Source organism: Miscanthus floridulus, chromosome 5 (assembly GCF_019320115.1).
Source record: "Miscanthus floridulus cultivar M001 chromosome 5, ASM1932011v1, whole genome shotgun sequence".
Classification (NCBI taxonomy): domain Eukaryota; kingdom Viridiplantae; phylum Streptophyta; class Magnoliopsida; order Poales; family Poaceae; genus Miscanthus; species Miscanthus floridulus.
Genome location: NC_089584.1, coordinates 128232426 through 128248487, shown reverse-complemented (window position 1 = coordinate 128248487; position 16062 = coordinate 128232426). Strand labels below are relative to the sequence as shown.

Here is a 16062-nt window from a genome sequence, read left to right as displayed (position 1 = left end):
CATGATGGGAGATCAGGAGTAAGCGTTCCTACCGAAACATTTATCAAGTGAGAGAATGGTAAAAAAGAAATTAAATAATATGAGCAGCCCAATGAATGGGTGGAGCAAACCCGCGTCCTGGAGAACCCTCTTCATGGTCTTCACAAGGAAGACTCCGGTGCTGATGCAGAATCGTGTCACGATGAAGTAGTACAAGGAGCCCCAGAAGATGCAGTCCGGCATCGCAAAACCGCAAAACCTCTGATGAGGATGACTCGCAGAAACCAGCGAAGTATCCCTTGAGAACTGTTGGGTCAGCACCTCTGGGGTAAACCTGCATCACCAAACAACGAGCCTTAAGGTGGACCACCAATTACGTAAGATGCAGTGATTCATGATAGATGCAGGGGGTAAAACCTCTGCAAAGCATGATGAAATAGCAGGAATATTTCAGTAAATCAGTATTGAAATTCTCCATCCTCAAACAAGATATATCCACTAAAACATAAAAAAAACATTAGACAACATTAGATTTCGGTAATAATAATAATGACACTTACAACTTTTGAAATATTATACTTAGCACGAAGCGTTTGGCAACGTGAATAACGACACATACAGTTTGTGGAGTATTTATCAGAGAGCATGGGGGGAGAAGACGAGGTGAACATATACTGAGCTGATTTGAGCTCCTCTTCACTTCGTGTCCTAGTTTCCTGAATACGTGGGCCTTGTTTAGATCGTAAGTTTTTTCACACTCTCTCCATCACATCAAATTTTTGGACACATGCATGGACCATTAAATGTAGATAAAAAAATAACTAATTACACAGTTTGATTGTAAATTACGAGACGAATCTTTTGAGCCTAGTTAGGCCATGATTGGACAATAATTGTCAAATACAAACGAAAGTGCTACAGTGCCAAATACTGATTCCTAACCCCAATCTAAACAAGGCCGTGATATGAAGATGTCAGAGCAGTTGTTGCTGAGGGATAGATTGATGAGCAGAGGGTTGTGTTGCTCGTAGCAGACTGCTTAGATCACACACATTTGGCTACACATTTGAAGGACTAGCGCCCTATTTGTTTGGGCTTGTTTGGCTTATAAGTCGTACTTTTTCAGTCAACAAATAATATTTTTCTCACACACTAAATCAACCGACAGTACTTTTAGTTATGGCTTATCAGCCAAACAAGCTAAAACGAATAGGGCGTAGATAATGCCGTCAGTTGCATTGTTTTGGTTATTGTTATCGAAATTGTGAGCTGCTGTGCTCGTGGTCATATATTCGGGCATTGCATTTGGGAGTTATGCACAAGTTAATGGCCATCGATATATACAATAATAAAGGAGTAGAGATGCAGTCCTTTTCCCTGCCATATATTCTCTTTCGAATTGCGTTGATACGATGAGAATATATTCATGGTGAAATGGAGTGGTGAAAGAGTTCCAAAGGACATGCTTATTGGTGACCATGTTAACTATCCAATACAGTTAGTAATGCCTACTCTACTCTCAATGAGATCACTCCTGAACATGTGTTTATTTACAAAGGCATATTGAAGAATAAAGATACTAATGCCTACTCTGCTATTGATGAAATCACTCCTGAACATGTGTTTATTTAAAGAGACATCTTGAAGAGGTGTCTGTTCAAAGAGGCATCTGTTTCACAACACTTAGGTTGACAAATTGGGGTAAATACCTGTAGCGACGGCAAACAACTCCATATCTGGCTCCTTGTCATTAGTAGGGCGGTTCCTCTGTCACTAGCTTCCTGTTGTATCTTTAACTTTGCGCATTGCAAAATAATTGAGTGCTCTTGCAGTGTTCCAAACAAAATCTGCTAGACTTGGAGATCTCTGATTCAAATGGTTGGCCTATGATGCTTTACACATTGTAAGAGGTTTATTTAGCTGCACACCAGTATACCCTAATCCATCTACATGTATCGGTAATGTGAAATCATTCGGAGTTGGATTTACACCCCAGTCCATCCACATGTATTTATACATGTGAAATCATTCGGAGTTGATTTACAGCCAAAAAAGCCCTAACTAGAATTAGTTAGATTTGGATTTGAAATCATTCGAGATCGATGTCATAGCGATCCGCTGACCATCCACACCGCCATATTAACGTGCTACCACTCCGTGTGACATAGAGTGTGTTTGCCTATTTAGGACTACTTAAAACCGGAGCTGCGGCTCCCCCACAGCGAGAATTAATAAAATCTCGCCAAACGATTTGTGAGAATCGATGATTATTTTCGTGTCGGAATACAACAACCGCGAGATTAAATTAGCGCTCACGATTCTCTATGCCGCACGATAGTGGAGGCCACGGTTGTTATACCCTGTCGCGCGATGGCCAGGCCGCGATCCCAAACACGGCAATGGTGCATCGCCGCCGAGCTAGACGATGGCGCAGTACGTCACGCCACTGCGTTGGGCAGCCTAGATACCTCTAGTCTTGCTGACAGCTGGGTCCACGAGAAAAAAAAGAGAAAAGTTAAACTGCAGTGGCCCAGTTCACTACTGATCACTGGCCCTGGCCTTCGGCGATCCCATCCCTTCCGCATCGTCCCCGAACGACGCAGGCGGACGCAATCACGCAAGGCACGGTGCCGAGTGCCGACATCTCCCCGAGGCCCGAGGGCCCAGCCATGAAGGCCCTGGGCGCGCACGGCGCCGACGTACTCCGCGGCCCGCACCTCCTCCGCGCCGCCGTCCTCGCTTTCGCCGTTGCGCTCGCCTTCCTCGTTGGCTACCACTGGCCCAACGCCTCCCCGCGCCTTGTCTTCTTCTCGTCCGACTCCTCCTCGTCGGCGCCCAGGCCCTCCTCCCGCTCTCCTGCCGTCGCGCTCTCCCCCAACTCCAACATCTCCTTCGACCCGTCCCTGATCCCGACCCTCGCCACCCCGCCTGCTTCTCCTGCTCCCAATGCCTGGCCCCCGCCCTCACTACCACCGCCGACTCCGGCGCCGCCGCCTCCCCTCCTCCCCCCTCCACCACCAGCGCGCCTCGGCATCGTGGGCGAGGACGGCGCTATGCAGGACGACTTCGATATCGGCAGCGTCGGCGCCAACGACACCGATCTGGTCACCGACGAGACCGGGCCGCAGGAGCCTAGCAACGGGGGAGCCAGCGGCGGACCACCCAGGGTGCGGATTGGGAGGTTCCCGGTCTGCCCCGAGAGCATGAGGGAGTACATACCCTGCCTCGACAACGAGGAGGAGATCAAACGGCTGCCCTCGACGGAGCGTGGGGAGCGGTTTGAGCGGCACTGCCCTGCCAAGGACAAGGGTCTCAGCTGCCTCGTCCCGGCGCTCAACGGGTACAAGGCGCCCATCCCCTGGCCTCGGAGCAGAGATGAGGTGAGCATGTATTGGTGTTGGCCTTTGCCATTTCAGTAGCAACCCGAATGTACTGGCAATTCGCTGTATACATGTTACTAAGATAGGGTACTAATATGGTATAAGGCTAACCTTCATCCACAATCTATGCGGAAGTTGATGATAAACCTTGTTTTTAGTTGCCATGTTTTGACTTAAGCTGTACTTTTGTGTTCTAGTTACTATGCCAGGCATTGAATGCTAATCTTGTAAATGCTAGTTGAAACGAACACATGATTTACGCTGACATTTGATGAACACATTAAGTATTCAACTGTTCTATTTGACCTACCTGACTTGGGGCTGATTTTGCAGAAACCAAAAATTTGAAGTTAAATGACTTTATAATATGTTATTTGATTGGATGCAGGTCTGGTTTAGCAACGTGCCTCACACAAGATTGGTTGATGACAAAGGAGGACAGAATTGGATCACCAAGGTCAAAGATAAGTTCAGATTTCCTGGAGGCGGAACTCAATTCATTCATGGAGCAAATCAATACCTAGACCAGATTTCCCAGGTTTTATGTCAAATATTCTTCAAACTGCTTGAAATTTAATCCCGACTGACTAGAGCAACCTGTTCCCTCTGTTCACCCAGATGGTACCAAATGTTGCATTTGGATCTCATACTAGAGTTGTCCTGGATGTTGGCTGTGGAGTAGCAAGTTTTGGTGCATATTTACTTTCACGTGATGTCCTAACATTGTCCATAGCTCCAAAAGATGTTCATGAAAATCAGATACAGTTTGCTCTTGAACGTGGTGTGCCTGCAATGGTAGCAGCATTTGCAACGCGCCGATTATTATATCCAAGCCAAGCGTTTGACATAATCCATTGCTCACGCTGCCGAATAAATTGGACTCGTGATGGTGAGCTGTGATTGCTATATAATATTTTTTTTAATTAACATTGCACTCTTTGTTTGTTGCCATGCTGTATCTTCGCAGTTAGGCTGAATGCTCACTTATCTCTTTTCCAAATTTTCCTAGTCTTTCTGCCTAGGTCTTCAGGGATGATATTTTGTTCAAATCTCAAAGAATATTTGTCATTGTTAGACGTTGAATTTATTTCGTGATTCTCAAAGCATAAAATATCTTTTCATTTAAACTTGACTGCAAAGATGATGTGCCACTTATCTATGTACGTTCCAAGTTTGCCTAAGTTTTGTTATCGTATTTATTTATTTGAAGATGGTATCCTGCTCCTGGAGGTTAATAGATTGCTTAGAGCTGGAGGCTACTTTGCTTGGGCAGCTCAACCTGTTTATAAGCATGAAGAGGCCCAACAAGAGGCATGGAAAGGTATTTTCTACTTACTGTGTTGTACCTTTTCTTTTGTTAGGGTGATAACATACAACTCATGTATGAGTTTGGTACCCCTTCTTTTAGTGCCTACTATCCTGTGTACAGCATACTTATAGCTGGCAAATTGTATAGTTTGTGTTTGTTGATGCGAAATGTCCAGTGTTCCTGTATACATTAAAACTCCTTGCCTTATTAGTTCAACTTCATGTATTTTGACTTGAATTTGTCCTTCTCATCACATGCTAAGTGTCCTCACATAAGTTAATTTGCATGATAGGTATTACCATTTTAGGCATTATTGGGACTATCCACTGACCAGTTAATGGCATCTGAACTTTGAGAATGGTTTCGTAATAATATATCCATGCAGAACTATATATCTATATAAGATGAAAAAGCTACCTATCAAATTGCTATTATAACTGAGGAGTGAGGACTCCTTCAATGCTAAGGGTTTAGAGAAGTTGTTCTTGATTCTATTTAAAATTAAAATTTGAAAACACTTTATAGAATATATTCAGTGATAAGTATTTCTCTTGTCTAGATTTTTTGCATCATCAGTTTGATATGCTTACACTCGATGACTTGTTTTTTCTTTTGTTTGTCTGGAAACTATTGCTTATATATACAAAATCATGTGTAGAGATGGAAGACCTCACTACCCGACTTTGTTGGGAGCTTGTGAAGAAAGAGGGATATATTGCTATGTGGAGGAAACCCTTAAATAACTCTTGCTATATGAACTGTGGTCCTGCAGTCAAACCTCCACTTTGTGATGCTGATGATAACCCAGATGATGTCTGGTATTTGTCTAACTCATTTAGCCTGTTGCTATAATTGTTAATACATATCAATTTAGCATCCTCTTCTGTAAGCTGGGTCCAGCCTTTCTTACTGCTGCTGAGTTCTATTTTGATGAGATTATGTATTCTTTATATCAGATCTCATTGCGCCGTAAGTTTATATGGATTTATCTGATCAGCTTTTCATTTGTCACATTGGCAGTCATCCCTGTACATATCTTTGCTGCAAACCCCCCAATTTAATTATTCTTTACGTTCTATTTTATCTCAGGTATGTTAGTCTGAAAGCATGTATTAGTCGGCTTCCAGAGAATGCCGAAGCACCAACTCCTCTTCAATGGCCTGCACGCTTAATGGAGCCACCAAAGAGGCTTCAAGGTGTTGAAATGGATGCCTACTCATCAAAGAATGAGCTTTTCAAAGCAGAAACAAAATTTTGGGAGGACATAATTGACGGTTATATCCGTGTCTTTAAGTGGAGGAAGTTCAAACTCCGAAATATAATGGACATGAGAGCTGGATTTGGAGGGTACTTTTCTCAAATCTCTTCCTTTCATTTGCTTCCTTGGATGTCTGATCACAAATATAAGTTCATTAGAACTTCTACATGGTCTCCAACATGACACTTTGACTAGCAAGATCTGTGAATATATTATCTGAAACAAAGAGTTATGTATTAAGCCCTTGTGCTTTCAACCTATGTGAAATTTAAGATATTGATGGTCAAATCTAAAAATGTGACTTAAGACAAACCTAAGTGGATTTATATCAGAGGAAGTATTTTATTTTCATTAATGAGATCTGCACTGTTGTGGAGTAATTAAATAATCCCCCAACCCAACACACATACAATCACTGGCACTTTTGGATGAATGGCTGGAGTCTGCAACTAAAACAAAGATTAGCCGAACAAGGACATCTCTGGATGGGAAGAGTAAGGTTTTCTTAGGGAACTGTTTGAGGATGTTGTGCTATATTTAGTACAAATAAATGTGTTCTCAAGTTACTTCTATCACCCACTTAGTTTAAAATGAATCTCTTCGCATCTAATTGTTCAATATTTTTAACTGTGACAGTTGTAGTGAAACCCTATCCATTTTGGGAAATCTATTCTTGTTTCTATTTTGCTTGTTGGTGGCTAGCTACCCTTTGCAGATAAAAAAAATCTAGAAAACGGAATCTTTTGTGCTTATGTATGGAGATGAGGCGATCTTGTTTATTTTTCTCACTCTTGTTTTTACTTCCCACTTTGTATGTAGGTTTGCAGCTGCATTGATCAGCCGGAAACTTGATTGGTGGGTGATGAATGTTGTTCCTGTTAGTGAGCCAAATACATTACCTGTAATTTTTGATCGGGGGCTTCTTGGAGTAGCTCATGACTGGTACACCTTTGTACATTCTTGGTTCTTTAAATATTATTTCTATTTTTCTAGATTCAAAATGGTTTACTTTAAATTTTATATACTGCAAGCGGTAGAGTCTTACCGCCTGTGACCGGAAGGTCCCGGGTTCGAGTCGCGGTCTCCTCGCATTGCACAGGCGAGGGTAAGGCTTGCCACTGACACCCTTCCCCGGACCCCGCACAGAGCGGGAGCTCTCTGCACTGGGTACGCCCTTTTTTAATTTTATATACTGCAATCAATACTGTTCTGGATAGAGAACAGTGATCGTTCACACTATTTCCTGATTGCCTCTTGTATTCCTGGACCGCTATGAATTCTTCTTTATCAGAATTCACAAGTCAGAATGAGTGGTCATAGATTAGTTTTAACCAGCGTGCCTGATTATAATGGTCAGCAAGCTTATTATTTCTTTTGATGTAATTGTATTAAACTTATAGCATCAAAATTTCTGCCCTGAATTTAATATTATGTTGCCTTTTCCATGGGTAGGTGTGAACCCTTTGATACATACCCTAGGACGTATGATCTGCTGCATGCATCTGGTCTTTTCTCAAAGGAGCAGAAAAGGTATGCCCTTTAATCATTGGAAGCTTGGAATAAGTCCAGTTTAGCCCCTGGACTCTTGCCTTGTCTAATTGTCATCCTTAACTGTCATACTATTTAAATCTTACCTTAACTGTCAAAGCCGGTGCAATTTATACCATGAGCCCTCTCTAAGCGGCATTGTGTTATGTTGTTGTGGTTTTTGGAGTCCACGATAGCACATGTGCCACATCAGCAGTGACGTGACACATTTGCGACCATTAATATTTAATACAGCAAGATGGAATTTTTGTCCTACAATCTCATACGAATCTTTTGATTTACATCCAATCAACACATTTAATTCTGAAAGTTGCTTGGGGTGGGGGGTGGGGATGGGGTTACAAAGTTCACCACTTTCGCCAGCTGGGTATAAGATTTGAATGGTATTGTAGTTTGGGGTAGAAATTAGATAAACGCTAGAGTTGAGGAGCTAAAAAAAAGACATTCCTCAATTATTTCCTTATAGAAAGTGGCATCCTTTATATCTGTTCGGTTTGCTTTAACAACAGTAACGGAAGTGTAATTATTTCTCATAAGTCTTGCTAACTAAATCTGTGGAGATACCTCTGGATGTGAATAATTTTTAAACCTTTTGTGTGAGTCTACTGTTACCCAGATAACCGATCAGGATGTAAATTCTAACTACACGCTTCAAATATTTCTAGGTGTAATATCTCTAGCATCTTGCTGGAGATGGACCGGATACTCAGACCAGGTGGTAAAGCATATATTCGTGACCGGAAAGAAGTTATACAGGAGATCAAAGAAATAACGAATGCCATGGGGTGGCGTGGTACTATACGTGACACTGCCGAAGGCGCATACGCCAGTAGGAAGGTTTTGATGTGTGACAAGCCAATGGTGCGTTAGGCAATCAGGGCAAGGTCTGTGACACCTTTGGAATTTCGAATTGCCAAGCAGGGGTAATTTTCAGGCACTTTTTGGAACTGACAAGAGCTGCTGTCGAGACTGACATTTGTTCTGTAGATACGGTAGGCCAAGGTCTAATTTGTAACGATTTGATTGATCATCCATTCGTACAATGATGATCAGTGTAATTCCTGAGGTATGTCATTTTTTTGTTGTATAATTGTCGTGGAAACCTTACAAAAGTGTAGGCGTTTTTTTTTTTCAGAAGAATGGTCATTTTTTTACTCTCTGAGGTGACCCATGGAAATATGGAATCATTGGCTTTATTTTGCTTATTATTTCAGTGTCATAATTTGGACTTGTATGCCGCAGATGATATGTTCTGATTCAGACTTGTCTGAGATATTCTGATTCAGATTTGACTCGGTATTGAATTGCCAGAGGAAGCAATGGACATCTTTATATTAGAGAGAAAAAAGACAGATCATAGGAGGCTATTTGAACACTGGATGTCTCTGTTATGTTATTGGTAAAGTACATTTTTACCTCCAAGTTACACTTCAGTTCGATGTTTAACCTTTAAACTATGAAACCTGGTGATGGATATTCTCCCGTCAAACAAGCACCTGTTCCGGTGTTTCCAGCAGGGGTGGAGCTATATTTACTGCAGTGGATACGACTGCACCCACATAAAAATAGAAAAACTGTAATAAGAACTAAATTCTCACTATATTTACACCTTTATTTCACCTATCCTTGCATCCAAAAGGTAACCGCACTCTTTGCATTTGCTCTAGCTCTGCTCGCTTATTTCAGATCGTCCATGCTAAGGATCACAGGAGAGTTGACTCCTTTGCACCCTGCTTTCTATTTAGGATCGGGCGATCCGTCGATAAGTCCAGGTAGAAGCCAACAAAAAAGCGGTGTCAATTGCAGTTGCAGGTGCCAGTTCAGGCATATTCACCTGTACCAAGTTTAGAATTTTGTTGTTGCCATTCTACATATTACCTATTTATTTCAATCAGTGCTAGTGAAAGGTTTCTTGCCTAATGGATAACTTGGGTGGAGTCCTTCAGCCTTCATCTCGTGTGTTATTGTGTAGTTGTCAATGTTAATGATGAGGTTAGGCATTATTCTAAACTAAAAAAGAACTTCGACAAGGAGATCCTCTATCTCCGCTACTTTTAAATATCGTGGCTTATATATTAGCAATGATAATAAAGAGAGCCAAGAAGGATGGGCAAATTAATGAGATAGTAGTATCACATCTAATTGATGACGGTTTATCCATCCTATAATATGCGGATGACACTATCTTTTTTATGGAACATGATTTGGCAAAAGCTCATAATATGAAGCTATTGCTCTGCGTTTGAGCAAGCATCAGGCCTTAAAATTAATTTCCAAAAAAGTGAGTTGCACTGCTTTGGAGATGTCCAAGATGCTTTAGACCAATACAACTTAATATAAATGATACAGCCTACAGGGTGAATTCGAGTGGTCACAAAGCTCTCTTACCATGCATATTGCTACCATGTAAATGATACTCCCTCCATTTCAAATTATAAGTGCTAAAGTACAACCTGGGTCAACCTGAGTGGTCACAAAGCCTTCGTACCATGCATAGGGCTTGCTACCATAAGCAAAAAAAACTTATATATACTCCTTAATTTGCCCCTTATACTATTTATCATATATTTTTACTTCAAACACAGAGAACTAAAATAGACCTCCTGCGGCAACACTCGGAGGGCCTGCTAGTTAAAAGGAAAGTACAGAGGCATGCAAACCTCAATCTCAGATTAACATGGACTCAACCGAGTGTTTTCGTTTTCGTCAAGTGCAATAGTCTCAAACTCTCAATAGTCATTATGCTACAAATCCTCTTGACATATTCAGTCAAGCAGCAGCGTATTCCAACTAAATTAGTTTTCTTTTTTTCCCCACTTTAAAATTGGGTAATCCTTCGCACTTCTTGTATCCAACGCGATCTCCCCCCTCCCCCCACCCACCCACCCACCCCCCACACACACCAACCCCCACCCCAAAAAAAAATGTAGGTTATTCACTTCAGACAACCCCAAAATAATATCAACATGGATCGTCGCAAGCTTATTTGATTCCCTTTCAGGGACACTTGAACATCCTGTAGCAGCACCACAGACTTACTTTATTTACTGTTCAACAACTCGGTTACAGCTACATCACACTGCAAGTTGTTACTGTTGTAAACCCGCTTATATTCAATAAAACTATTATACAAAACAGGATTTCACGAATCACCCACCTGCATCTCGGACCAGCATCTGCCTCTCCAGCTATACACTTCACAACAATTGTTGTGAGGCAACAAGTGGTCCTGTGGTTGCCCTAAATTATATGGCATGTATGCTCCGCCATCAATATTCAGTACTTTCACTGGATAACCTGGCTCGTGTGTGGAAACTTGAGATCAGTGGCTCCCGGTTGACAGTGCATTTGCCTCAATCCAGTCAAAAGCAAGTGGACTAAGGAAGGCATCAGGGATTCCGAAAGAACTGACAACAGCAAGCGCATGGGGCCTGAGTTCACTGCACAGTTTCAAGACTTCTTTCCGCACAAGGGCTACATTGTCACGTGATAAATGCCCATATCTTAGAAAAGATGTGGATTCATCTATGTTCACCATAACATATAGAGACCTCAGCAAACCCAGTACCTCCTGGAAATGATAACAAAAGGTTACAGAAGCATTACAATGAAATATTATGTGTAATTTCACTCAGAAATGAAAAGATCAAAGGAAAGATTTTGTTATTCAACTGTAGTAGCTAGCAAATGATACAATTAAAAAAAAAGGGCGTACCCAGTGCAGAGAGCTCCCGCTCTGTGCGGGGTCTGGGGAAGGGTGTCAGTGGCAAGCCTTACCCTCGCCTGTGCAATGCGAGGAGACCGCGACTCGAACCTGGGACCTTCCGGTCACAGGCGGTAAGACTCTACCGCTTGCACCAGGCCCGCCCTTCTAGCAAATGATACAATTGAGGACGAAAAACAATCGCGTGAATATACCTTTAGGGAACCAGAAGGGACATTCATCTCGTCCTTCAAAAATATTTGGAGGATTGTACGCTCAGTAAACGCTCTAGCTAAGTCTTCAGCAAGTTGGTAACTCTGGGAAAATGTCACTTGTATCAATGACAGAAATTTTAGAACAGTGGACAATAGTGCACAGTGAAATCTGATTTTTACCAGCATCAAAGCCTTTTCTCTGCTTTCGTCTTGTGCAAGCTGGAGAGAAACCTCCTCTGCAAACTGCTTCAGTAAATCTCTCTCCCTTAAGCAGAATAGGTCCATCTATTCATGTGAACAAATTGACACTCAAAGATTGAGTTTATGTCATGCCAGGGATATATTAGAAGTAACAAATTAAATTATGATTCTTAACCTGGAACTTGGAGCTCCTTAATATGCTACTTGTCAGCTTATCAGGAATAACAGGGCTTGAGCCATTTAAGTGTTCTAAACCCAATCCCTTGAATGGCTGCTTCTTCTTTTGTGCACCCAAAAATTCAGCATAAAGTGCTTTGCTTACCTAAACAAGGTTAAATTGTTACAACCACACGAAGCACCTTTGATTAAAACAGATGCATGACTGAAAACAACAATAACCTGCTGCATTAGAACATTATTATCACCCTCAAATGTGGACTGGACATCAAATTCAGCTTTGAAAATTCCTACGCGGTTCTCAGTCTTTAGACCTTGACCTCCGCAGGCCTCACGACACTCCTAATACATTTAAAAGAAAGTCCAGTGAGAAATAGTGACTGGAATAAAGAAACATAATAATAGCTCTTTCAACACTCAATAATACCTGAAGCGTAATCATATTCTGCCAAGTTAGTGTCGCCTTCAGAGCACTAGAGTAAATGTGTATGGCTTTGCTCATTTCAGGAGTTCTCTTTACATACATATTTTTCATAAAATTAACAGCACTAGTCATCAGACATCTGCACCAGGAAGTATAGTGAAATGATAACTGTTAGGAAGAAGTGCTATGGATTAGTTTGAACTACGGAGTATGGAAGCTTTGCACAAGAAGGTAATATAATGCACAGCTTAGCAACTAGATTAGCACAAAAATAGCCGAGAGTAAGAACTTGTATTATGACTATTATTAAATATTAACTATAGATACAGCAAGTTAGTAACATACACTTTTGCTAGAAGTGGTAGAAGGCGTCGCTGGTGACTGGGATAATCAAGCAACAACGTTTCAGGGCCATCTGGTGTAAATGAAAAGGCTCTCCTTGACAAACTGTATCTCACAGCAATCGCTAGGCTGACCTGTATGCATGGAAAGTAAAAAGCATGTCATTATTTCTAATATGATTGTATCCATGCTTCAACACTGAACACAAGGCACATTCCTCAGTAAAGGGTCAAACTTGCCCAAGTTAGTTCTTTAACAAATCAACTTATCTTTGCTGGCAGAAAGTTGAATCAATTCCTTCAAATAAACAATCAAGTCGCAGATAATTTCATTGCTTGTTCAAATGTGCTAGTGTTAGAGATAGAGTTGTATACATCTTGTATTGTACTCTTCTTGTAACACAAGCCAGCTCCACTATACTCATCAAAAACTCGGCCGGCGGGGACCTGGGAGGTGCCACCGGGATTCTCTAGCCTAGCCTTCTGGACTAGAGCCCTTTGGCCTCCACTATATTCATCACCAACCGTAAGGGGGTGTGGCGTCTTTCCTATTCTCTACAGCTAGGTTTTGGGAGAAACAATTCAACTTGTTATCTTTCCCTTGCCAAAATGAGTGATGTTCCACTTCAGTCAAGCTGGTCAGTTACCTTTTACTGGGACAAATTTGATTAACTGGTTAAATTCAAAAGGCAAATTACTGCGAGGTTGGGGGACTATATTTGTTAAATTCATCAGCAAAAATTTTATTCTGTGTTTACAAGAGAAGAAAATGCCTTGCAACACACCTTTGAAATGTAGACTGAGTCAACTGCAATGTTTACTCGACCAAGTGTAAGCGGAGAGAGGAAAGCTGCAAACCTCTGCAAATCAACATTGCAAATTCTTAAGAAAAAGAAGAATAAGAAATCCTTGTCACATATTGAGAGAGAGAGAGAGAGAGAGAGACCTGATCAGGATCATCTATCATGCTAACATATTGCCCATCTGGCAAAACGTCAGCAACCAAATTAAGCAAGTTCTCACGAGGAACATGTATATTCTGAAACCTGTTATAGAGGTAAAAAGTAAGAAATGATATACACTGAATGACGTATGTAATAATACAAAAAAGGTAAATACAAGTACTCACCAAATCCGCCCATTATCAACGCCATTCAGTCCAATCTTATGGCCACAGTCAGCTATTCGGATATTAGGCAACACAGTTCCATCTTCATCCCTAATTTGAGTTACAAAAGCATGGACTCCTTCATTTCTCCCATTTATATGGAGTTGACAAAAGACTATTGTATGTGTTGCATGCTGCAAAACGGCATGGAAATCTTTAGTAAGTTGTAACCTTATGCAGAGTGCAGATGCACACAGTTAGGCAAGCGAAATGTTTTCTTACATTAGCAGCTCCACCAATCCAGTACTTCTGAGCTGATTCACATGGAGTATTTATGATGAACTCTCTTGTTTCTGAATCATAAGTTGCTATTGTCTCTATTCCTCTCACCTTTTGTAATAAAGAAACAGCAGCAGAACTTAATCAGTACAGTTACTGAGATAATACCATAATAAAGATGCTTAGCCCAAATCTCTGCACGTACATTGCTTCCATGGCCTAGTTCTGTCATTGCAAAACAACCCATGATATCATAATTTTCCGTGGCAACCAACCACTTGTCATGGTGGCGCTTTGTTCCAAGAAACTTGATGGCACTGCCCCTGGAATACATACAGAAATTTAACAAACTAAACATGAGAAGATTGCAAACAAAAGAACTCCATACAACACTATGTGGTAAATGATGTAACAAATGACAGTATCAGTTTCTTTTACCTAAGATTCTAGATATTCCATATGAGGAAATAAAATTTAATAAATTAATTGCCAAAGAAATAAAAGAAGAGCTCAGCCCTCGAGGGAAGACAATCCACTAAATCATTGCATCTAACCTTGAGAAAAGGCCCTAAAGGCCTCTCGGTGACTTATCACTGCACTACAAGCACATTCCACCTAAGACCTTCACAAAAAATGCCCCGTTGTTTTGTGAGAACCTGAGTTCAAGCCCTGATTGGTAGTACCAACAACTAGGCGGCTTACTGCTGTACTATAAGCACATTCTCACCAGAGGAAAACTTTGGGTGCATTTCAAAACTTGTATTGGAGGCCTTTTTTGTGCATTTTGTTTCCGTTTCTTTGGGGTTTGTCTATCTCAAGGGACTGGAGATTTCTTGTAGCCTCTTGAGGAGCGTCTACCGTTAAGGCAAAACTTTGGGTTCTGTTGTTTAGCTCCTGCCATTTTCTTAAAAAATAACGACACAAGCCACCCAAAAGAATCAGAAGCTCATAAAACACTGGATAGAACTCAAATCGAAGGCAAAGTGAAATATAAATTACCAATTTGCCATGAACCAAGCCTGGTAATGGGGAATAATAAGTAAGCATATAAGCAGTCAGTTATGCCGTATGCACGAAGGACCCAGCCAATAACGCTGCAAATAGTTGCAGCAAAAATTACCAGAGGAAGAAGTGGACGCCAATCTTGATGGCGAGAGAGTGGTCATAGATGGCGATGCAGTCGAGGAGCGCTAGTTTGCGGAGCTCGGCGTCAGCGCCGTCCTCGGTGAGCCACCCGCGGAACACGCCGCGCCCCTTCAGGTACGCGATCCGCCGCATGGTGGCCTCCCGCTGCCCTTCCTTGCCGTCGTTCAAGTCCGGCCCCACGAACACCCTGGAGCCCGTCCGCGAACTCGGGCTGCGGAAAAGGGGGCTCTCCTCCATGACGCGGAAGAGCCAATCGCGCGCGGGCAGGTCGTGCCCGTCCAGCAGAAGCCTGAGATCGCCCGGTGCGAACGCCGCCGGCCGTTCGGTGGACTCCGGCGGGACGTAGCTCAGGCAGCAGGAAGGTTCCAGGGGAGTGCTCGCCGGGATGGGGGCGGTGGCGCCAGCGAGGTGGCGCGCGATGGCGGCGGCGCGGCGGACCGCGGGCGACAGCGACGTGGGGTCCATCACGGAAGGGTTGGTGGCTTTTGCGGCTCGGAGTGGAGGAGACGGAGCCGTGCGTGGAGTTCTGGTGATCGGCGGGGCAACTGGTGGAGTCAAGGAAGCAATAAAGCTTTGTAACGTTCGCAGAGAAATCGTTCGGGCTCATAAGACAAACGAACCGAACAAAAATAACGTTGAGGTTGAGGTAAACGAGCGTCCTTCAAAAAAAAATCCAAACCCCGGCACGATGAGATGAGTGATGACGAAGACGAACGACTCTATACAAATCGCGTGCCAGGAGAAACCGAGAAATCGGGCCAATGATTATAACGCCGAGTCAGCGTGAGATTGCATTTGGGAACACGTTTCTTTGAGGGAAGGATAGGAAGAACAGTTGGAGATAGCTTGTCGGTTTTCGCCACCCCTGTAGAGGCGATCAGCCCATCACACGCTGACCCTTTTTTTTCCTTTTCAAAAAGAGAAAAAAATACGGAGTACATCAGTATATCAAGATGCAAATCTTTGTTTCTTAAATACTCTCCGTCACAAGATA

At 42.4% G+C, this 16062-nt stretch overlaps 2 protein-coding genes across 2 annotated transcripts; one reads left to right on the top strand and one right to left on the bottom strand.

Annotated features, from left to right (window-relative positions):
• The first annotated feature begins 2527 nt into the window (after window positions 1-2527).
• LOC136453535 (probable methyltransferase PMT11) lies at window positions 2528-8679 on the top strand. Its single transcript, XM_066454093.1, has 9 exons — window positions 2528-3359; window positions 3748-3897; window positions 3978-4248; window positions 4570-4680; window positions 5327-5486; window positions 5758-6015; window positions 6746-6868; window positions 7379-7456; window positions 8140-8679. The coding sequence occupies exons 1-9, from the start codon at window positions 2649-2651 to the stop codon at window positions 8342-8344; spliced, it is 2067 nt and encodes a 688-aa protein (XP_066310190.1). The 5' UTR covers window positions 2528-2648; the 3' UTR covers window positions 8345-8679.
• Window positions 8680-10493: 1814 nt separating this feature from the next.
• LOC136453534 (acyl-coenzyme A oxidase 3, peroxisomal-like) lies at window positions 10494-15764 on the bottom strand. Its single transcript, XM_066454092.1, has 13 exons — window positions 15043-15764; window positions 14128-14245; window positions 13926-14033; window positions 13665-13837; window positions 13482-13581; window positions 13321-13395; window positions 12540-12670; window positions 12198-12333; window positions 11993-12112; window positions 11769-11915; window positions 11573-11677; window positions 11393-11494; window positions 10494-11045 (listed from the first exon to the last, which is right to left on the bottom strand). The coding sequence occupies exons 1-13, from the start codon at window positions 15531-15533 to the stop codon at window positions 10797-10799; spliced, it is 2055 nt and encodes a 684-aa protein (XP_066310189.1). The 5' UTR covers window positions 15534-15764; the 3' UTR covers window positions 10494-10796.
• Between the last annotated feature and the right edge of the window lie 298 nt (window positions 15765-16062).